General features: G+C 39.2%; 1 protein-coding gene across 2 annotated transcripts in view; it reads right to left on the bottom strand.

Annotated features, from left to right (window-relative positions):
• The window catches only part of ITGA8 (integrin subunit alpha 8), a 182,399-nt gene that overhangs the window by 8,477 nt on the left and 149,608 nt on the right, over window positions 1-24,314 (bottom strand). For both annotated transcript variants that reach the window (XM_030832407.3, XM_060292278.2), the window contains 2 exons: window positions 19,822-19,935; window positions 12,141-12,242 (listed from right to left, as the gene is read on the bottom strand). In XM_030832407.3, the coding sequence (XP_030688267.1) occupies window positions 12,141-12,242; window positions 19,822-19,935 (216 nt within the window). The remainder of the gene's footprint in view (window positions 1-12,140; window positions 12,243-19,821; window positions 19,936-24,314) is intronic.

The raw sequence follows: 24,314 nt of genomic DNA, 5'->3' as shown, positions 1-24,314 counted from the left end.
GAGCTGCATGAGCTGCTTGTATATTTTGGAGATTAATCCTTTGTCAGTTGCTTCATTTGCAAATATTTTCTCCCATTCTGAGGGTTGTCTTTTTGTCTTGTTTATGGTTTCCTTTATTGTGCAAAAGCTTTTAAGTTTCATTAAGTCCTATTTGTTTATTTTTGTTTTTATTTCCTTTTCTCTAGGAGGTGGGTCAAAAAGGATCTTACTGTGATTTACATCATAGACTGTTCTGCCTATGTTTTCCTCTAACAGTTTGATAGTGTCTGGCCTTACATTTAGGTCTTTAATCCATTTTGAGTTTATTTTTGTGTATGGTGTTAGGGAGTGTTCTAATTTCATTCTGTTACATGTAGCTGTCCCGTTTTCCCAGCACTATGTATTGAAGATGCTGTCTTTTCTCCATTGTATATTCTTGCCTCCTTTATCAATGATAAGGTGACCATATGTGCATGGGTTTATCTCTGGGCTTTCTATCCTGTTCCATTGATCTATATTTGTTTTTGTGCCAGTCCCATACTGTCTTGGTTACTGTAGCTTTGTAGTATAATCTGAGGTCAGGGAGTCTGACTCCTCCAGCTCCGTTTTTCTTTTTCAGTATTGCTTTGGCTATTCAGAGTCTTTTGTGTTTCCATACAAATTGTGAAATCTTTTGTTCTAGTTCTGTGAAAAATGCCATTGGTAGTTTGACAGGGATTGTATTGAATCTGTAGATTGCTTTGGGTAGTAGAGTCATTTTCACAATGTTGATTCTTCCAATCCAAGAACGTGGTATATCTCTCCATCTTTTTGTATCATCTTTAATTTCTTTCATCAGTGTCTTATAGTTTTCTGCATACAGGTCTTTTGTATCCTTAGGTAGGTTTATTCCTAGGTATTTTATTCTTTTTGTTGCAGTGGTAAATGGGAGTGTTTCCTTAATTTCTCTTTCAGATTTTTCATCATTAGTGTATAGGAATGCAAGAGATTTCTGTGCATTAATTTTGTGTCCTGTTACTTTACCAAATTCATTGACTAGCTCTGGTAGTTTTCTGGTAGCATCTTTAGGATTCTCTGTGTATGGTATCATGTCATCTGCAAACAGTGACAGTTTTACTTCTTCTTTTCCAATTTGTATCCCTTTTATTTCTTTTTCTTCTCTGATGGCTGTGGCTAAAACTTCTAAACCTATGTTGAATAATGATGGTGAGTACGCAACCTTGTCTTGTTGCTGATCTTAGTGGAAATGGTTTCACTTTTTCACCATTGAGAATGGTGTTGGCTGTGGGTTGGTCATATATGGCCTTTATTATGTTGAGGTCGGTTCCCTCTATGCCTACTTTCTGGAGAGTTTTTTTTAATCATAAATGGGTGCTGAATTTTGTCAAAAGCTTTTTCTGCATCTATTGAGATGATCATATGGTTTTTATCCTTCAGTTTGTTAATATGGCGTATCACATTGATTTGCGTGTACCGAAGAATCCTTGCATTCCTGGGATAAACCCCACTTGATCATGGTGTATGATTGTTTGGATTAATGTGCTGTTGGATTCTGTTTGCTAGTATTTTGTGGAGGATTTTTGCCTGTATGTTCATCAGTGATATTGGCCTGTAGCTTTCTTTTTTTGTGACATCTTTGGTTTTGGTATCAGGGTGATGGTGGCTTCGTAGAATGAGATTGGAAGTGTTCCTCCCTCTGCTATATTTTGGAAGAGTTTGAGAAGGATAGGTGTTAGCTCTTCTCTAAATGTTTGATAGAATTCGCCTGTGAACCCACCTAGCCCTGGGCTTTTGTTAGTTGGAAGATTTTTTTTTTTTTTTTTTGCGGTACACGGGCCTCTCACTGTTGTGGCCTCTCCCGTTGTGGAGAATAGGCTCCAGACGTGCAGGCTCAGCAGCCATGGCTCACGGGCCTAGCCACTCCACGGCATGTGGGGTCTTCCCAGACCGGGGCATGAACCCGTGTCCCCTGCATCGGCAGGTGGACTCTTAACCACTTCACCACCAGGGAAGCCCAGTTGGAAGATTTTTAATCACAGTTTCAATTTCAGTGCTTGTGATTCGTCTCTTTACATTTTCTATTTCTTCCTGGTTCAGTTTCGGAAGGTTGTGCTTTTCTAACAAATTGTCCATTTCTTCCAGGTTGTCCATTTTATTGGCATAGAGCTTCTTGTAGTAATCTCTCATGATCCTTTGTATTTCTGCAGTATCAGTTGTTACTTCTCCTTTTTCATTTCTAATTCTGTTGATTTGAGTCTTCTCCCTTTTTTTCTTGATGAGTCTGGCTAATGGTTTATCAGCTTTGTTTATCTTCTCAAAGAAACAGCTATTAGTTTTACTGATCTTTGTTATTGTTTCCTCATACGATTTTTAATTTACTTCTGATCCGATCTTTATGATTTCTTTCCTTCTGCTAATTTTGGGGTTTTTTTGGTTCTTTTTTATCTAAATGCATTAGATGTAAGGTTAGGTTGTTCATTTGAGATGTTTCTTGAGGTAGGATTGTATTGCTATAAACTTCCCTCTTAGAACTGCTTTTGCTGCATCCCATAGGTTTTGGGTCATCGTGTTTTCATTGTCATTTGTTTCTAGGTATTTTCTGATTTCCTCTTTGATTTCTTCAGTGATCTCTTGGTTATTTAGTAGCATATTGTTTAGCTTCTATGTGTTTGTTTTTTTTCTTGTAATTGATATCTAGTCTCATAGCATTGTGATCGGAAAAGATACTTGATATGATTTCAATTTTCTTAAATTTACCAAGGCTTGATTTGTGACCCAAATATGATCTCTCCTGGAGAATGTTTCATGAGCACTTGAGAGGAAAGTGTATTCTGTTGTGTTTGGATGGAATGTCCTATAAATATCAATTAAGTCCATCTTGTTTAATGTATCATTTAAAGCTTGTGTTTCCTTATTTACTTTCATTTTGGATGATCTGTCCATTGGTGAAAGTGGGCTGTTGAAGTCCTCTACCATGATTGTGTTACTGTCGATTTCCCCTTTTATGGCTGTTAGCATTTGCCTTATTGTATTGAGGTGCTGTTATGTTGGGCACATAAATATTTACAATTGCCCTATCTTCTTCTTGGATTGATCCCTTGATCATTATGTAGTGTCCTTCTTTGTGTCTTGTGATAGCCGTTACTTTAAAGTATTTTGTCTGATATGAGAATTGCTTCTCCAGCTTTCTTTTGATTTCCATTTGCATGGAATATCTTTTCCCATCCCTTCACTTTCAGTCTGTATGTGTCCCTTGGTCTGAAGTGGGTTTTTTGTAGACAGCATATATATGTGTCTTTTTTTTGTATCCATTCAGCCATTCTGTGTCTTTTGATTGAGTGTTTAATCCATTTACATTTGAGGTAATTATCAATATGTATGTTCCTATTACCATTTTCTTAATTGTTTTGGGTTTGTTTTTATAAGTCTTTTCCTTCTCTTGTGTTTCCTGCTTAGAGAAGTTCCTGTAACATTTTTTTGTAAAGCTGTTTTGGTGGTGCTGAATTCTCTTAGCTTTTGCTTGTCTGTAAAGGTTCTAATTTCTCCATTGAATCTGAATGACATCCTTGTTGGGTAGAGTAATCTTGGTAGAGTAACCCTAACCCTAACCCTAACCCTTTCATCACTTTGAATATGTCCTGCCACTTCCTTCTGGCTTGCAGAGTTTTTGCTGAAAGATCAGCTGTTAATCTTATGGGGATTCCCTTGTATATTATTTGTTGCTTTTCCCTTAATTTTCCCTTAATTTTTGATAGCTTGATTAATATGTGTCTTGGCATGTTTCTCCTTGTATTTATCTTGTATGGGACTCTCTGCGTTTCCTGGACTTGATTATTTCCTTTCCCTTATTAGGGAAGTTTTTTGAACTATAATCTCTTCAAATATTTTCTCAGTCCCTTTCTTTTTCTCTTCTTCTTCTGGGACCCCTGTAATTCGAATGTTGGTGTGTTTAATGTTGTCCCAGAGGTCTCTGAGACTGTCCTCAATTCTTTTCATTCTTTTTTCTTTATTCTGCTCTGTGGTAGTCATTTCCACTATTTTATCTTCCAGGTCACTTATCTGTTCTTCTTCCTCAGTTATTCTGCTATTGAATCCTTCTAGAGAATTTTTAATTTCATTTATTGTGCTGTTCATCATTGTTTGTTTGCTCTTTAGTTCTTCTAGGTCCTTGTTAAACGTTTCTTGTATTTTCTCCATTCTGTTTCCAGGATTTTGGATCATTTTTACTATCATTACTCTGAATTCTTTTTCAGGTAGACTGCCTATTTCCTCTTCATTTGTTTGGTCTGGTGGGTTTTTACCTTGCTCCTTCATCTTCTGCGTATTTCTCTGTCTTCTCATTTTGCTTATCTTACTGTGTTTGGGGTCTCCTTTTTGCAGGCTGCAGGTTCGTAGTTCCCGTTGATTTTGGTGTCTGCCCCAGGTGGGTAAGGTTGGTTCAGTGGGTTTTGTAGGCTTCCTGTTGGAGGGGTGTGGTGCCTGTGTTCTGGTGGATGAGGCTGGATCTTGTCTTTCTGGTGGGCCGGACTGTGCCTGGTGGTGTGTTTTGGGCTGCCTATGAACTTAGTATGATTTTAGGCAGCCTCTCTGCTAATGGGTGCGGTTGTGTTCCTGTCTTGCTAGTTGTTTGGAATGGGGTGTCCAGCACTGGAGTTTGCTGGTTGTTAAGTGGAGCTGGGTCTTAGCGTTGACATTGAGATCTCTGGGAGAGCTCTCGCCAATTGATATTACGTGGGGCCAGGAGGTCTCTAGTGGACCAGTGTCCTGAACTCGGCTCTCCCACCTTAGAGGCTCAGGCCTGACACCCAGCTGGAGCACCAAGACCCTGTCAGCCACACGGCTGCAGCATCCATCTGCCATTATTGTTGCTTTCTTTCTCTCTCAGCAGCTGAGCACGATAACATACACCCTCTTTCTCCTGAACCGGGAGAAGCTGAAGGAGAGCTGGTGGGAGCAGGAGGGGCCACAGTCACAGTTGAGGCTTGACTCCAACAAAGTCAAAACAGCGCAAACCCCCTTCTTCCTGTGCCCTGCACCAACTTTCCCAGCATGTGAGCTGCCGCATCACTTTTGCCTTACGATACAGTTTTCAGAATGAGAATTTCAGAATTTTGGAACTACAAAGGGTAGCAGTGGTCATGCACTCATAAGCCAGTTACAGTGACCTAGGAGATAGAAAATCTGATGCCATGGACAATTCTGAGGTTTCTTGTAAATGTTTCTTCCCCCTAAGCTCTAAGTCCACTAAGGAAACAACGTAGTTTTGGTCTGTATTTTGTGCATGTGTTAGAGATCACCAAAATTTACTAATAGATAATTTACAGGAACACAGGCAACAATACTTTTCCATGTTCCCTCTTCTGATTTACCTAATTAATATCTGAAGTCACCTCCCAATGTTTCATTTTAACATAGGAAACAGTTCTAATTTTGTAAGTTAAAAAAACGCTAAGCTAAAGGAGTTGAAATAAGGGCTGATGGTCTGTTCAAATTGTTGGTTTAATAAAAAGAAATGGAATGAGAGAATAGCTGCTGAGTTTTTGCTGAGTTTCTTTGCCACTTGGCTATTGCAGGCTTCAATGTCTTATCTATAAAACTAGTCTGTCGGCATACAGATGGCCAAAAGGCACGTGAAAAGATGCTCAACATCACTAATTACTAGAGAAATGCAAATCAAAAGTACAACGAAGTATCACCTCACACTAGTCAGAATGGCAATCATCAAAAAATCTACAAAAAATAAATGCTGGAAAAGGTGTGGAGAAAAGAGAACCCTTTTACAGTGTTGGTGGGAATGTAAATTGGTACAGCCACTATGGAGAACAGTATGGAGGTTCCTTAAGAAACTAAAAATAGAGCTACTGTATGATCCAGCAATCCCACTCCTGGGCATATATTCGGAGAAAACCATAATTCAAAAAGATACATGCATCCCAATGTTCACTGCAGCACTATGTATTTACAATAGCCAGGACATGGAAGCAACCTAAATGTCCATCGAGAGATGAATGGATAAAGAAGATATGGTACATATATACAATGGAATATTACTCAGCCATAAAAAAGAACGAAATAATGCCATTTGCAGCAACATGGATGGACCTGGAGATTGTCAAACTCAGTGAAATAAGTCAGACACAGAAAGAGAAATATCATATGATATTGCTTATATGTAGAACCTTAAAAAATGGTACAAATGAACTTATTTACAAAACAGAAATAGAATCACAGATGTAAAAAAACAATCTTATGGTTACCAGGGTGGAAAGGGGGGAGGGATAAATTGGGAGATTGGGGTTGACATATGCATACTACTATATATAAAATAGGTAACTAATAAGGACCTATTGTATAGCACAGGGAACTCTACTCAATGCTCTTGTAATGGCCTATATGGGAAAAGAATCTAAAAAAAAAGTGGATATATGTATATGTATAACTGATTCACTTTGCTGTACAGCAGAAACTAACGTTGTAAATCACCTATGCTCCAATAAAAATTAAAAGAAAAAACGAAACCCCACCCCCCGCTATGGTCTACCTGTGGAAACAAGCAGAAGAGGTCACTCACAGAGATCTAATAATGATATTTGAAGGTTTTTTTTGCAGAAGTGATGGAAAAGTACAAATAAAATACCCCATTTAATACCCCATTAAATTGAACAGGGTATGCTTATTAGGGTGTCTAGAAGCAGAAAACAGCTTTACAAGGTATAATTACAAAATCTGCTGGCTTTCTGTTTGCATTTGCTTTCAAAGAGTCTGACAACAGTCTTAAAACAGTCTCAGAGAAGATGATCACTGATGTCCTTATCTGTTCCAAAATCTGAAATTCTCATCACCAAAACTTTTGCCAGTCTGCTCCTGGTAACATTATGTTCATTTGAAAAATACCATTTCATACTCTTTCTCTGAGCACTTTCAATGGAAGGATTATGCATGTCATGTACGTTCACCATCTGTAATTAACTAAGGGGAAAAGACATAGAGATTTAAAGGAAGGCAAACTCAGTGACTTTGCCCCCAGCCTGCATTCTGCTGTCCTCGCCTGCTGCCTTTAGGACTTGTATGTGGCACGGAGGCTGCCCGATCTCTATCTAAACCGGGTGCAGGTGCAGCGACCTTCCGTCGCCCCTGGTGGTTCCCTAAGCTTATCCAGGTTTTTCACTGCCTAGTCCAGAAGTTGTTATGCTAGAGACAGTAGAAATACAGAACAACAGTAGTGCCCCAGAGCACTTCCTCGGATTTCCAGGGCTGAGGATTTAGATGGCTGCTGCTAGAACAGGGTGGATTAGTCAAAGGTAACACGTCATTGGGAGAGTCATCCAGGTCTTTCTGAGAACACATTGATTAGGGAGTTAGGTGACATATTCAGGTCTGTAAATGGCAACAGGGCATTTCACCTGCAAGTGGAAACAGGTAAAGCCAAGCTTTCCTGAGACTCAATACTCTGTGTAGACGAGAAACTTGAACTCTACAGGCAAGCTTAAGAGAAAAGACTTAATTGATCACTTTTATGGGACCAGCGTTTATTTAAATTTGTCATAGTCCTGTGGAAACCCTAGGATGGTTTGGAAGAAGCTTGGCCACGAAATAAAATGTTGAAAAATACGCAAACTTTGTTATTTCTAATATTTATGTTTGGTAGCTCATTTTGACAAGCTCACAAGAAGCTTAGATTATCCATTGGATAAGAAATAAGAAAAGTAGGTCTTAATTTCTAGAGTTCCTAATGACTTAACACCAATTTACAGTAAGAATTTTTCATTCATTTTGAATAAGATTTATTAAACAGCCTATGTTCTCTGAAGCTCTGTTGGTATTATCAACAGCTCCAAGCTGGAACACTCTATAACTCTGGTGTAGATCAGTGGTCTCCAATAGAAACATAATGCAAGCCATGTATGTCATTTAAATTTTATAGTCATCACATTTAAAAAGAGTAAAAAGAAACATGGGGCATTAATTTTAATAATATATTTAATTTGACCCTAAATATCAAAATTATCATGTAATTGATATAAATTATATAAACATGTAATTGATATAAAAATATTCTTTCTTTTTTTTTCTTTTTTTTTTACTAAGTCTCCAAAACCCAGTGTTTATTTTACACTTGCAGCAAGTGACAACTGCTGGATTTTTATTGGTTAAAGTAAAATGTAGTCTTACCCCAAAAATAAAGCTGCGTTTAATGGAAAAAATATCTTATACTGCTACAGTTTTAAGGTTTACATTTAAGTGAGATAAAATGAAGTAAAACTACTAGTTCAGTTCTTCAGTCACTCCACCCACATCTGGGGGCCTCACCATCCATGGTAATGTGGTGAGTGGCTACCATATTGAACTGCACAGCTTGAGAACTTTTGTATAATCTCACACAATGGTGTGTTGAGCCAGATTACCCAAGTCCCTCTTTATTAGATTCATTTATCAAGAAGGTGGTCCCAAGGTGGACAGTGGGGTATATTTAGGACTAAAGCTTTACTTTAAGAACATGGGTTTTTAACTACATATATCAACTGCTTTAAGAAAGAGTCACATTGAGTAAATTGAGTACTTAAAACATAGGGAGAAAAATTCAGTTACATGCCAACTAATTAGCAAACTGTTTTTCTTTTTTTTTAATGTATCAAGAACCTATGGCTATTTAAAGAATTAGTATAAAATTTTAACAATCCACTTAATATAACTGTCTGCAATTTTAGGAAGGGGGATCCATGAACTGTAAGTGGTTTAGATGTTCTTAAAGCGATGCTAAGTAGGGAACATTTAATCTTACCTTTATCGTGTTGTAAATCTTGTTGTTCTTTATTATGTTGGAAAGACCATAAATAAGTCTTTAATATGCCTACATTTTATCGTTGACATTTATGATATGTTTTTGTATATTTTGACAAAATACCAAGGTAGAAGGAAAAAGCTCTGTCGTATTTGCAATGGTGATTAATGTTGATGTCTGTATTTATGTATCACAAAATCTTGTGTAAACATACTTCAGTGGGGTCACAAGAATGTTTTATATAAATGTACCAAGACACCCTACCTAGAGTGCCATTTAGAACAAAATAATAACATGAAGTGGACCAGCTGAACATACCTTTCAACAACATTCAAATAGCTCCTATGAGAAAAGAAGTCCTGTGATAAGTTTGAACTCCAGACAATTGTTTCATGTAGAGATCCATTTTAAGATTCTGGAGTTTTGCTAACAACTCAAAGAGTCAAATGGACTCATAGTTGATGTGTGAGTTCTTAATTAAGGATTTTACTGAAATATTTTATAATAACTGCCTTTGGAGTTACACCATTATATCCTCTTCTAGATGTAAATTATTCGGCTTTAGTCACATGACACACAAATGCCAAAGTTTATGAATAGGCAAAAAAAGTGCTCAAATAACTGAATGATTTTTTTTTCTTCTGCGCTGTAATGATTCAGCATTTAGTCATATCCCCTTTACATCATGCAACCTTTTCCTTGCCTCTGAACACGACAAGTGTCACCTGGCACGGAGAGTTCATTTGTTACAAACGCAGACACTGTGCCAGTAGCAAGTGGGGATTATTATTTTCTTCAATACGGAAAGTTTATCTAGGGTTCAAGAAATGATTGCATTATGATCATGTTGAAAAGGAAGCACAGATAGACTCCTCATGGCACACAAGGGCCTAGTAAAACAAGCAAATATTTTTGTCTTATTACCAAAGAAGGAACTGAGATGCTTTCCCCAGTGGCAGAGTATGGATTGGAGCTCTGATGATCCTTCAACCACCTAGTCCAACTGATTCTACCACCAGAAAGCAATTCCCTTCTGCTGGGTCCTTTTGAAGATAAGGATGACAGGATTTTTGAGAACACGCTCTAAGAAACAGCTCTAAGCACAGTCCTCTCAAATCAAGCCTGTAGGGCACAGCTAACTTCCTACTGGCAACATCTCCTTCAGTCAGTCAGGGATTGGGAGACCTAAGAAGTTTTCCCATAACCTTTACATAAATGGTGCAGTAAATCATCTACATCAGATAACAAGACTTTTTAAAAGATGCAGGAACAAGGGTGGTAGGGACGGGGGAAGCATGTATCTGATCATTTTGTGGATCTTTTGAGATGAGTTGAGAACAGCAGGCTGGCACCTGTGGCCAGGACAGAAAGATGCAATCCTGTTGATGGAATTGACTGTCACATATGTTTCTGTTATGGAGCATGTGCTCAGAGAAGACAAAGGACCCAGATTTATCTCCCTTAGAGTTACAAGCCTTTGAACCTCCTTGGATGAGCATTCTATATTAAAAACCCAAAGCCTCTGTTTTCTAGGTTGAACATAAATCCAAACTCCAGCAGACATCTCGTAAGAGAAACAGAGGCAAGCTAAGTGAAGAAAGATGTGGCAGTATTTGCTTTAAATGCCACCAAAGTTTACTGAAATATTTTGACTGTGTGAATTCATGGATGTTTCCTGTTGGACATCCTGGACTTTGCTGGAGAAGGTAAGACATTTTGGGGGGGTTGCTATTATTGAGACCTGAGACTTAACTCGTTTTAGGTACAAAGCTAGAGCTTTTTATACATAATTTAAATAATCTTCTTAACAATACTTTGAGGTCAATGTGGTTAACAGTCTCAGCAAAGTACGTAGAGTGATTTCCAGAAGGTTTCCACTTAGAGCAGGGTGGATCCAGGGTGAAGGCCAGGAGAAGCTGTTTTGAAATCTGTGGATTTTCTTCGATGCTGCCTGCCTGTGTTAGAGGTTCCCAATCCTAGCTTCACTGCAGAATCATCACTTGTAGAGCTTTCAAAGCGCAGTGGCAGAGCTCCACCCGACTCACTCAATCCTGATGTTTCAGATGGGCTCTGAGCACGTATAAACCTTAAAGTCACGTGGACGGTGATTCTTTGCATACTCAGGGTTGAAAATCACTCATCAAGGGATGAATTTAAATTATAAAAAGTAGATTAGGCTAGAAAGAGTAAGTATTAGTTACCTTTTAAAGACCTAGGCTGAAGAGCAATTACGAGAGTATCGACTTTTACACCGTCCGAAGCAGTGCTTCTCAAACATGACAGGGTACCTGCTGCCCTGATGGTTTTGATAAAAGGCAGATTCTGACTCAGCAGGTCTGGAGTGAGGCCTGTTTCTGAATTTCTAACAGTTTCTTAGGTACTGCTGATACTGCTGGTCTGCAAAACACATTTTGAGTAACAAGGACCTGGGGACCAGAATCCAAGTCGAGGTTGCAGGTTTCTATGGCATGACCAAGAGATGAGGTTTACATGTTAACATTGTTTCCTGGAGCCCTGACTGTGGTCACTGTCACCGTTAAAGGCAGAGTTTTGGCGACCGTGCCTGTTCATCCCCCGTCATCTGTTCTCCCCTCTGCTCTGCATGGCCTTGCCAGGTTGCCAGCAGTTGTGCTGTGACAGATATGTGGCTGTCAGTAATGTTTAATAGCCTCAACTGAAAACCTGTTTCATTCAAATGAAGCTCAGAGTGTGCTTCTTTCTTCCCCCAGATATTACTGGTCTTTGCTTAGAAAGGAAAGATGACTGTTCCTGTAGCTGGTCTGTGGCAACTGTCCCTAAGGAAGAGAGTCTCCCTCATCCCTCACTCACCAGGCTGTCTTTTTTTTTTTTTTTGGTGGGGGGTACACGGGCCTCTCACTGTTCTGGCCTCTCCCGTTGCGGAGCACAGGCTCCGGACGTGCAGGCTCAGCGGCCATGGCCCACGGGCCCAGCCGCTCCGCGGCATGTGGGATCTTCCAGGACCGGGGCACGAACCCGTGTCCCCTGCATCGGCAGGCGGACTCCCAACCACTGCGCCACCAGGGAAGCCCACCAGGCTGTCTTTAAAATTACAATCGGTATGACTTCATTCTGATGATCACGACTATCTGGACTTCTTTCAAACAAAAGAGCCTAATTAAAAAAATGGTATTAGTCCTGAATTTTGTGGGAGAGGGGTAGAAGTTTACAATGAAGGTTTAAAAATTTGATCAAATAACACTAAGGAATTTCCAGACTGAAATAAGAAAATAGTGATCTGAAGCGGGAAACTTTTCTCAAGCCACTGTAATAAGCATGTAAACCTACCACAAGCAAAATAGTGATTTAAAAACTAATTTCAATAAAATGATTTGTACCTAATATATTTTAAGATACTCACTGCTATGCTGCCTTCAGGGAGTTTGGCTGGCTGGTCTTTATAAGGCATCTTCTTAACTTCAAAGGACACCAGGGATGCAAGAGAATAGGGATCATTTTTCCTCTGAAATTAGAAACATTTAGTTAAGTATAGTCCATGTAAAGCTTTTAAAAGTTATATTGGCAGCCAACCGGTTGTTTTTCATGTTGTCCATTTCCAAAGCAAAATTTCCTGCTTCCTTCTCTCTTCCTTTTCTCTCTTTACTTTTTCCGCATCCATCCATCCATTCATGATCCATTCATCATCTCCCCATCCACCTTCTGTCCATCATCCACCCATCCACCCACCCATCACCCATTCACTATCTATCCAACCAACCATTCATCTTCTTATTTCTAAAGGTAATTCATCTTATGAACAAAAGAGTTGGCATAATAAGGTTAAAATAAAAACAGAAAAGCAGAGTTCCTAAAAGGAGTAAGCACAAGTGCCATTAGAACATAACAGGGAGACATCGTGGGTTACAAATTCTTGTTATCTGAGAGAAGGAAATATTTTAGGAGAGAGACTGCTGCTAAGTTACAAAGAAATTAATCACATTTCATCTTATACAGAAGACCCTGAACAGATCTCTCAGTCGTGGCGCTATTAGGATTTTGGGTTGGTTAAGGAACTGTCCTGTGCACTGTAGGATGTTTAGCAGCTTCCATGGCATCTACCCGCTAGATGCCAGTAGCACCCCTCATCCAGTTGTAACAATTGAAAATGTCTCTAATTACTGCCAGTGTCCTCTGCAGAGCAAAATCCCCCTGGTTAAGAACCACTCACCTAGAACCATACAGTGTTTTTGACAGAACTTTTCAGCAAGTTCTTTTTGTTTAATCGGTTCTCATATTAACTGTTGATTAAGGTCAAGGCAAAGTATTTAAGAGTAACTCAAGGAAAACCATTCTGAGAACTTAAGCTCCTGTGGTTCTCCTCCGTTTAGCTTGAGACAGTGATGAGATCTATCCAGGGGTGGGCTGTAGCTGGCTCATAATGGCGCTGGAGAGCAGAATGTTAAAATTTCAAGAATTTTGAGTACCTGTTGTTAAATAGAGCCATTATTAAAACAAGTTATATATACATAAACGTTAGTAAACTATATTGTTAAAAAGGTAATAAACACTCTAAACTCAGTACTTAGCAATAATTTTATTGCATTTTACTATTATCTATGCTCTTGATATTATTTAAGTCTATTGTATCTGTAGGGGAAGTACTATATGATGGTGTGCTGCTCTGCATCTCTTCCCAACTCTGTATTCGGTGATGCCCTGTTGGCAGCTTGAAACTGACCATGGCAGGAACAGTTACACCATGGGAATCAGCAAATGTTACATTTCAGAGTTTTTTTCCCTCCAGAAAGTGGTTTATTAAACATTTACTAGCACTTCACCATCTATAATCCAATGTTGGGTTTCTTGAGGCCAATCCAACAGGTTGCATTGTAATAATTTCAATATTTTTACAAATTTATTTTTCCCCTGTGGTTCAATTTTTTCTCCTTTCAATAAACCCCATTTCTTCTACGTGCTGAGGACAGGCTAGAGTATGCAAAACTTTTATATATACTTAAAGTCACTACTTCTTTGGCTTTTTTGTTTTTTCTATCCTGACATTATAGGGTAAGCAACTTTGTTCATTTGGAAAAATTCTTTTTTCGTCGTTATTCTTCCTGTGTTCTCTTGTCTCCTGGCATTTCCATTTTAACTGAAAGCTGGATTTTTGTTTGTGTGAGAAGTGTTTTTTAAATTGTGGAAATCTTTGCTCATAAAATCTTGTGTGTACTTGATTTAAATCTACTTTCCTTAATACCATGGCTGATAGAAGAAACATGACAAATTCTGGTAATGAGATTCTGTGCATAAGGGTTATAATAACATATTCAAATGTGTGTCCAGGATCCCAAACCTTCAAAGAACAAGTTTTCTTTAGTCTCCAAGTTCAATAAAAAAACACTGATAGAAAATAATTCCCTTGCTCTTGAAGTCATACCTTTGGGAAACAAATCATGAGAGAACTCTATCTCCGAATCAACTCTAGATGGAAAGTTTTTGTCCTACATGATTCTGCATTTATGAACATGGAAGTTTCTTAATGAATAACAAATGAACTTAATTACAAAGCAGAAATAGAGTCACAGATGTAGAAAACAAACTATGGTTACCAGGGAGTAAAGGAGTGGGGGAAGGATGAATTGGAGATTGGGATTGACACATACGCACTACTATGTATAAAACAGATAACTAATAAGGTCCTACTGTATAGCACAGGGAACTCTACTCAATACTCTGTAATGACGTATATGGGAAAAGAATCTTAAAGAGTGAATATATGCATGTGTATAACCGATTCACTTTGCTGTATACCCAAAACTAACACAACATTGTAAATCAGCTATACTCCAATAAAAATTTTAAAAAAAGAGAGATATGGGATTTGAAGTCTCGAATGTGGAGAAACATGTTTCTCTGAGGGGATTTTCTCTCACTTTCCTTTAATCCCTCTACTCTTGGCCATTTTGAATCTTCCTCACATTTTCCATTCATCACCCATATTTACCGTCATTTTCCTTGGTTCACAAAACACTGTGCTTTGCTGAACCTCAGAAACACCTGGGATCAGGTTCACAGATTGTGATTCAGGAAGTCTGCGATGAAACTATAGTTGCCCTATATTGTTTGGAATTTCCACATTGTTGTTTAGTTTTTTATCTTTCTTGATTATTTTCTTCCCCGACAAGATTACCCAAAACTGGAAGGCATAGCGCGTGGAATATAATAAGGCTTATACCTTCCACAGCACCTGGAACACTATGCCTGGAAGGGCTTCATCAGTCCTGCTTGAGTGACAGCATGAATGGATGGTGAATGAACACATCAGATGGCTGGGTTATCCGATGACCCTCCTATCCTATATCCACCCATTTGATAGCACCTTATAAAAGGTTTAATTTTGTCAATTATTGAATTGGACCTCTTCCCCCATAAATGAGATTAGGAAGTTCAGGAAGTTGTAAGAGAAGGTAGTGACATACAATGAGGGCTGCCGATCATGATAAGGGGCTATGGACACACTCTCACCTCCGTTAGCTAATTCAGCGATGCAAATGGACACAGTCTGGGACCGTTCTGAACAAATCTGGTGGTAGGCAAATAGACTGTAAATAATACAACTCATAGATTGATCTATTCTTTATTTTAAATTATTCTCCAAAAGCAATGTTTCTTCCACCCTTTTCAGTAGAAAAATGCATTTTTTTTTTCATTTTTCTAAGATGCTCTGAAGCTCCACGGAATGGGAAATATGAGCTATTAAGCTCTGATCTAGGTCAGCATCAAAGATACACGAGTCCTGTGTCTGTAAGTCAAAAACCTGGTACAGGTAAGCGTTTAATTCATGAGCACAGTCCTTTTATTGATTCCATGTTCAAAGTTGAATGCTTTCAGCAGTGCTCTTTACATAACTATAATATTATTCTAATGTTAAAAAATCACCTCTTCTTCTGCGTGGCAATCTACTGCTGTAATAGCCATCACTGCCATATTGTAGGCAATTTAGGATTAAAAAAGCAGCTGGAGTTAATATCCCTTGACAATATCTTGAACCCTCCACATGCCCCAGCTAGCTATTAATCCTCAGAAAATGCCCTATCCCTCTGTCATTGCCACATCATTTAAACTGTGGTTGGCAGCCCACCACCTGCCTCTATTACGTACTAGTGCACAAAGATTGGCTTACGGTCATGGTACTAATAAAAGTTACAGAGCTGGGAACAAATGGAGTGGAGAGTGAGGCTTTTAAGTTGGTGAAAGACCTAGTGAGGGTGGCTGGGACCATGAAGAGCTCCCCCGCTGCTAAATTCCTTCTCAAGAATTATTTTTAAACCACACACCCATTTTATAAAGCCTGTGTTTAAATACTCAGTATCTCCCAGAAACAAGGCGTTGTGGGACAACAAAACTTAAAACAGTTACTGGTCAAACTTTAAGCTGTTAAAGATGTTGCTCTTTCAAGCAACAGTCACAGCACAGATCATCGTGTAGAATTAAAGGCCAGTGTGCGTGTTTACCCTGTGGGCAAAGCCAAACACAATGCCGCAGATCACATCAGCCAAGAATCGTAAACTTTCTCTCCCGGATTAGGAAGGCAGAAAATGTTTGCCTCCTGCTGGGTTGTGTGACAAAACTATTAAAGACTTCCAGGATGTAGTATATTCTTTGAGCGGCAGGCCAGCGGCAGTTTGCAGTAATGCTCTCCTCTCTAGCCATCAGCTTCTGAGACTGGTATAAGCAGAAACAGTGGAAGTACAGAAGTTTGGGCTATGGCTGTGGGTAAACATGAAGTGATGTGTGCCAGTCTCTCCTGAATCTTTGGAAGCGTCACTTTGCTCTGGTAGAACCTCAGAATGTCCCTGCAGGTTGTTCTGGTCTGACTCTACTTGTGCTAAATAGTTATTGTTTAGAAAATCCTAGTGGGAAGCAGCCGCACAGCACAGGGAGATCAGCTCGGTGCTTTGTGTCCACCTAGAGGGGTGGGATAGGGAGGGTGGGAGGGAGACGCAAGAGGGAGGAGATATGGGGATATATGTATACGTATAGCTGATTCACTTTGTTATACAGCAGAAACGAACACAACAATGTAAAGCAATTAGACTCCAATAAAGATGTTTAAAAAAAGAAAATCCCTCAATTGCTGTTGACTTCTTCCATATCCACTGGGTCTTCAACAGGTAGATAAGATGCAATTTTCTTTTCTGTCTTTTTTTTTACTTCTACATGGTGAAAGTGCTTTATTTTCTAAACTTTTTAAAAGATTTATTTTATTGACGTATAGTTGATTTACAACGTTGTGTTAATTTCTGCAAATTGCAGAGCAAAGTGATTCAGTTACACACATATATATAAATATATATATATTCTTTTTCATATTCTTTTCCATTATGGTTTATTACAGGATTTTGGATATAGTTCCCTGTACTATACAGTAGGACCTTGTTTTTATCCATTCTATATATGATAGCTTGCATCTGCTAACCCCAAGCTCCCAATCCATCCCTCCTCCCTCCCCCCTCCCCCTTGGCAACCACAAGTCTGTTCTGTCTGTGGTTCTGTTTCTGTTTCATAGATAGGTTCATTTGTGTCATATTTTAGATTCCACATATAAATGATATCATATGGTATTTGTCTTTCTTAAAGGTGCAATTTTCGCTCCATAGGTCTTCTACTGGAACAGTATGTTATGCACAGACAGACGTATGTCAGCTGAAATAGTCATTTCCCCCTGGACTGTAATGCCGTAATGATTTTAGTCCTGCTTCATTGAAAAGCTGTGCTTCCTCATTTCAGTAGGATGTGATGCCCAAAGTAATAGGAGGGGTGGATGGTTATCATTTAGACTGTGTGGGCTTGGGAATTCATTAAAACTCATCTCCCTCAACTCCTAGAGAAAAAGTAACAGTCAAAAAGCAGAATGGCTATGAGCAAATTGATGGCATGCAAGTGGTACCTGAAGCAGTGCCTGGCACATAGTTGGCAGTTGGTACTTCATAAATATTCACTGAGTGAATGAGTAAATCATGGTTTAACAACAACAGCAAAAAGAAATTGTGCACTGCCCTTCTCCTTAGGTCAGTTGTTCAAAGCCAGGAATGATTTTGCCCCCAGGGGACACTGGCGATGTTTGCAGACATTTTTGGTTGTCACAGCTCAGGTGAGAGTTGTTACTGGCGGCTAGTGGGTAGGGGCCAGGGCTGCTGCTAAGCAGCCTATCATGCACAGGACCAGCCCGCAGTAAAGAATTCTCTGAACCAGGATATTAATAGGGCTGAGGTTGAAGAATCCTGCCTTAGGTTAAAAAACAAAAAAGAATGCTTCACAAAAACCTTTTTAAAAATACTTTTAATTTTCCTCCTCTTTGTTTTAGAAACAAAATTATATAAGATTTGTAAGACTACCGCAAGTATTCTGACTCATAGAAAACGTGAGAATCTAGAGCTACAAAATTCTGTATTATTAGCTAGGCTCAGAAGGATTTTATCATTGGATTTTCTATGGTACAATGAGTCAAATGAGTTTTCTGGTAGTTCAAATATGGGCAAGAATGCATAGACTTGAGGAGTTTTAATTTAGCTTTTTTCCCCCAGATCCTCCCCACACAACAAGGTCACAACACAGCAGTCTCATTTAAATACATAGCAATTTCCACGTGGAAAAATTCATCTGCTTAGTATAAAGGAGATTTTAAACCTTTAAAATACACACAGCCAATATAATCATCCTGAGAAGTATGGGAGGCCACAGTCCAGACAAGCCGAAGCAGTGAGGAATCTACAAATCAACGTGCCTGGAACTTTACTGAGAAGCTGTTCTGGCTGAAGCCCAGGCTGTGGTATCACCAGACAAGAAGAACTTTCTAGGACACTGTCTCTTCCCCTGCTAAACTATTTATATTTGAATTTTTCTGGGGATATGGCTTGAATTACGTTCTTGTACTCAGCCTCATTTCATTAACTACTATTTACCGAGGAACTACTAGATAGTGTTGAGTCAAACAGATTTGTTCAAATCTCAGTTACTGTCTGACGGTCTTAGGGACTGAGGATATTTAAATTGTGTTCACCTAACATATCTCACACACACACACACACACACACACACACACACACACACAAAATGGAATATCATTCAGCCATAAAAAAGAAAGAAAGCTTGCTTTTTGCAACACCATGGGTGGACCTTGAGAGCATTATGCCAAGTGAGATAAGTCAAACAGAGAAAGAAAAATAGGGTATGAACCCACTTACACGTGGAATCTAAAAAAAGCCAGATTCATAGAAATAGAGAACTGATGGTTACCAGGGGTTGTGTGTAGGGGAAATGGATACATGATGTTAAAGGAACAAACTTGCAGCTAGTACATCAATAAGTCCTGGAGACCTAATGTACAACATAGTGATTATAGTCAACAATACTATAGTATAAACTTCAAAGTTGTTAAGAGCCCATATCTTTTTTTTTTTTTTTTGCGGTACGCAGGCCTCTCACTGTTGTGGCCTTTCCCTTTCCCGGAGCACAGGCTCCGGACGCACAGGCTCAGCGGCTATGGCTCACGGGCCCAGCTGCTCCGCATGTGGGATCTTCTCGGACCGGGGCACGAACCCGCGTCCCCTGCGTCGGCAGGCGGACTCTCAACCACTGCGCCACCAGGGAAGCCCAAGAGCCCATATCTTAAAAGTTCTGAACACACACACACAAAGGTAATTATGTGAGGGGACAGAGGTATTAACTAAGCTTATTGTGATAATCGTGTCACAATATATAGTATCAAATTGTCATGTTGTACACCTTAAGTTTACATAGGTCATATGTTAATAAGATCTCAGTAAACCTGGAAAAATATCAAATTCACCTGATGGGAAAGATGACCAGCTGATCTAGGCTGCATTCCTTCCAGAGAGTTCTTCAAAAAATTTTTTAAATTAAATTAAAAATTTTGAAAATTAATCTAAAAATATAAAAAATTTTAATGGAAAAAATAGAAAAGCAAAACATTAAAAAAGTTAAAACATCTAAAAATCCTTTTCAAAAAAGCTTCCCTCTGAGCTTTTGAGAAGAGGTTTCCTGTGAGTGGCACGTCAGTGCTGCACTGTTTCTCTTACCTGGAGAAATGTCTTGGCCCATAACCGTGACCTGACTTTCAGGACAGCGCTTTCTCCTCCCCCTAGTTGTCCCACTGCACAGGAGATTTGTAAGCACTCGATATTTGTACAGTTCTGCAAAAAACAACAGCAGTAGTGACGAACCAGTGTCTTTAAATTGTGGTCGAGAATCAACACTGAAGTCAGTTTATTTACATTTTGTTTCCTCAGAAGTCATCCCTTAATCCATAAACCTTAAATAAAGAACAAGTACACTGAAACGATCAAGAGAAAACACAGTTTGGCAGGAAAGATGCATCAATGTTAATGGTAATGTAGAGCTAAAACGGAACATAAAATACAACATAAAATTTAAGCTCTGTTCTAAGGACTTTAAAACAATCTTCCCACATCAGTGACTGAACTGCTGTTTCATATTATCAGAACTTGGGAAGATATTTCTTATAGACAATCACAACACCTGACCCTGGACTAAGTAAATCCTGAAAAAGCTTCGGAAGAAGGTCCATGAGTCCATTATCTCAGAGACCCAATGATATTAAGCCATTGACAGGTATTTGTTCCATAGCATTATTCTATCTAAGTTACTTCCTGGTTATGAGGCAGAATCTCCTACAAGTTCCATCCATTAAGCTGCATTTATTTACTTATTTATTTATAACTTTTATTGGAATATAGTTGATTTACAATGTTGTGTTAGTTTCAGGTGTACAGCAAAGTGAATCAGCTATATACATACATATATCCCCTCTGTTTTAGATTCTTTTCCCATATAGGTCACCGCAGAGTATTGAGTAGAGTTCCCTGTGCTAGACAGTAGGTTCTTATTAGTTATCTATTTTATATACAGTAGTGTGTATATGTCAATCCCAATCTCCCAGTTTATCCCTCGCCCACCTCTTTCCCCCCTAGTAACCATAAGTTTGTTTTCTACATCTGTGACTCTATTTCCCTTTTGTAAATAAATTCATTTGTACCATTTTTTTAGATTCCACATATATTAAGCTGTTTTTAAACTAGTCTGTAGGGTTGCCTAACTTATAATGGGTAACTTTTAATATATGAAGTGCATATTCCTAGAAAGAGTTCATTATGATGACATCCTATCGAATTGTGTTTTTCTGATTGAATCCCAATATGTAAATCAATGGACACCTCGCAATTCATTCTCTGTGTGCCCGTGGATAGGATGATATTTCTCGAATTGTACCCCCTCACTGACCTGGATTTATCTTGTGGATCGTGCTTTATTCATTTTCCACCTCTCAAGCACTGATGCTCAGTAAGCATCAGTTTATTGGATATTATGTGAAGGAGTGGACTGAGGCATCTCACTTTAATGACACTGATAAACCACAGAGCAACCTGAGGAATGTACTATTGATACAATTAGAAACTGTTTTTGGACTTCCCTGGTGGTCCAGTGGTTAGGACTCTGCCCTTCCACTGCAAGGGGCACGGGTTTGATCCCTGGTCAGGGAAGTTTCCACGTGCGATGTGGCCAAAAAATAAAACGTAATTCTCAACTTAAAAAAATGGTTTGAAAAAAAATAAAAACCTTTTCTGAGAACCTCAGAATTCTCCAAAAACAAAGCAGTCAGGATTGTGTATCTGATAAAGTCCAGTAAGGCCAGATTTCTCTAAGACGTTTCCAAATACAGGTGGGCTGGGCCGTTCTGGTTCCACTAGCTGGGTGCTGAGAGGTTTGGGGCCTTGTGCCTTGAGCAGGAGCAGGGATCTCAAAGTTCTACAGTTTGTGCCCCTTGTGAGGACTCTCCTGTTTGCCTGTGCTCCGTTACTGACGTGCTGTGTATCACCAATCCCACCCTCTGGAGGCAGAAGAGGGGAGTCAGAAGGAGGTAATTCTTGTAAACTCCCTGGGATGGTGGTCCCTGTTAGCTAGCTCTGTTGGAAGGTTTTTGGAGAAGGTGATGCTCAGGATGAATCTTGAAGGGCGAGGAAGAGTTACTTAGCAGTATGAGGTGAGGAGGGCATGGTTCTCCTGTATAAGACCAGGGCATGTTCAGAAGAGAGGAGAAAAGGGTATTTGGGGGGTGGGGTGGGCAGGTGGAGATGAGATAGGAATGAGGTAAAGTCTAGGTGGTAAAGAATCTTCCTATTTGCTAAGAAGTTTCAGTTTGATTCAGAAGGTCCCGGGAAGCCCATGAAGCATTTTAAGCCAGGGATCTAATCATGTTTGTATTTTAGGGGATGGGTGGTAGGTGAGGAAGAATGGAGGGAGAAGAGTGGGAGGCAAGGAGGTTGATAAAGGCCAAGTGAGAAATGACCAGAGTCCAAGTGAGAAATGTGGGGCCCTGAACTGACGCAGTGGGACTGGAGAGAGGAAGATGAATTCTAGAGAAGTTTAGGAAGTAGAATAGATCCTTGGTGACTAATCAAAGGTTGGGCTGAAGGAGAGGGAGGGATGGGGGAGCTCTTTTGTTTGGGGGATTGAGTGAATGGGTACTGGCTTTCCTGAGATTGGGAATGCTAGAGAAGAGGCACATTTCGGGGGGGTCATGGAGACAGTTTTGCACATGTTGGGGCTGGGGTCGATCAGACATCCAGATGGACCTATACAGTCTAGAGTGTAGTCAGGAGGGGCTAAGATGGCAGAAGGCGCACCTAGGCCTGACTGGAGTCACACAAGGGTCACACAAGAAATTTCTCTAAAAGAGCAAAATCGGTGGGAGAGAAGAGGAGGGGGCTGAGGATGGAATCCTGAGGCACAGGAGCATTTAGGGATGGGCAGAAGAGAAGTCGGTGAAAAATGCCAAGAAGGGGCAAGCCAGAAGGCAGGAAGAGAACCAGAAGAGAATGTTGTGGGGATGGCAAGAGATGAGATGATTTCAAGAAGTGGTCAAGAGTATCATATGCTGAGGAGGGTCAGAAAGATAAGGTTTCTGTACCCTGAGTAGTGAAAGGGAGGAAAAGAAAGCTTGGAGAGGAGGAGATGGGATGAAAAGTACAAAAGCAGCGGGGACCCAAGATGAGAAAGGCAAGGATATTCTTAGGCGGAGGAGAAATTATAGTTCCATGTTAACAGATACAGATTTTTCCTATGCAAATTGGAAATTATGATCCCAACACAGGATGCTGGCATTTTGCACTTTCAAATTCCTAATCAGAAATGGTATTCAGTAAGTTGTTTTTAACTAAACAAAAACTGTAGGAGATCTTATTTAGCTTTTGATTTTAAAATAAACTTTGCATAATCACTCTCTATCCCAAACTGTTTTGACTTGAGGACATGGGGAGGTGGATGATTTGCAATTTTTGAACCAATAAGAGAGAAAGGGAATAAAACATGAGTTAGCAAAATCAGATATGGAAATAAAGGATCGTCTTGCTCTCATCTGTAAATAATACGTTTCTATGACATTCAGAGGTTAAAAATGGTCTTGTATTAAAAAGCTTTTATGAGACAGAGAAGGAGGGAAAAAATCTGACCTTACAACAGAAGTGAATAAAATATTCAAAGGAATTTTAGTTATTGAACTTCATTGCCTCAGCGTATGCATGAGAAATAAACCAAAGTGGAAAATGGAAAATATATTCAAATCTTGATTTTCCAAATTGTTGGTTCCCATAGGTTTGGACATTGGTTCGCCAGAGGGCTTTCTCATTGGCACTGAATATGAGAATTCTATAGCTGTCAGTTATTGTTTTCTTTTTTTTAAAAAAATCAAGAAAAAGAGGGAGAGGACTCAAATCAATAAAATTAGAAATGAAAAAGGAGAAGTTACAACAGACACTGCAGAAATACAAAGCATCCTAAGAGACTACTACAAGCAACTCTATGCCAGTAAAATGGACAACCTGGAAGAAATGGACAAATACTTAGAAAGGTATAACCTTCCAAGACTGAACCAGGAAGAAACAGAAAATATGAACAGACCAATCACAAGTAATGAAATTGAAACTGTGGTTAAAAATCTTCCAACAAACAAAAGTCCAGGACCAGATGGCTTCACAGGTGAATTCTATCAAACATTTAGAGAAGAGCTAACACCCATCCTTCTCAAACTCTTCCAAAAACTTGCAGAGGAAGGAACACTCCCAAACTCATTCTATGAGGCCACCATCACCCTGATACCAAAACCAGACAAAGATACTACAAAAAAAGAAAATTACAGACCAATATCACTGATGAATATAGATGCAAAAATCCTCAACAAAATACTAGCAAACAGAATCCAACAACACATTAAAAGGATCATACACCACGATCAAGTGGGATTTATCCCAGGGATGCAAGGATTCTTCAATATACACAAATCAATCAATGTGATACACCATATTAACAAATTGAAGGATAAAAACCATATGATCATCTCAATAGATACAGAAAAAGCTTTTGACAAAATTCAACACCCATTTATGATAAAAAACTCTCCAGAAAGTGGGCATAGAAGGAACCTACCTCAACATAATAAAGGTCATATATGACAAACCCACAAAAACGTCATTCTCAATGGTGAAGAACCGAAAGC

The sequence above is a fragment of the Globicephala melas genome, chromosome 2 (genome assembly GCF_963455315.2).
Source record: "Globicephala melas chromosome 2, mGloMel1.2, whole genome shotgun sequence".
In the NCBI taxonomy this organism is placed as follows: Eukaryota; Metazoa; Chordata; class Mammalia; order Artiodactyla; family Delphinidae; genus Globicephala; species Globicephala melas.
This window is presented reverse-complemented; position numbering and strand designations above follow the sequence as displayed.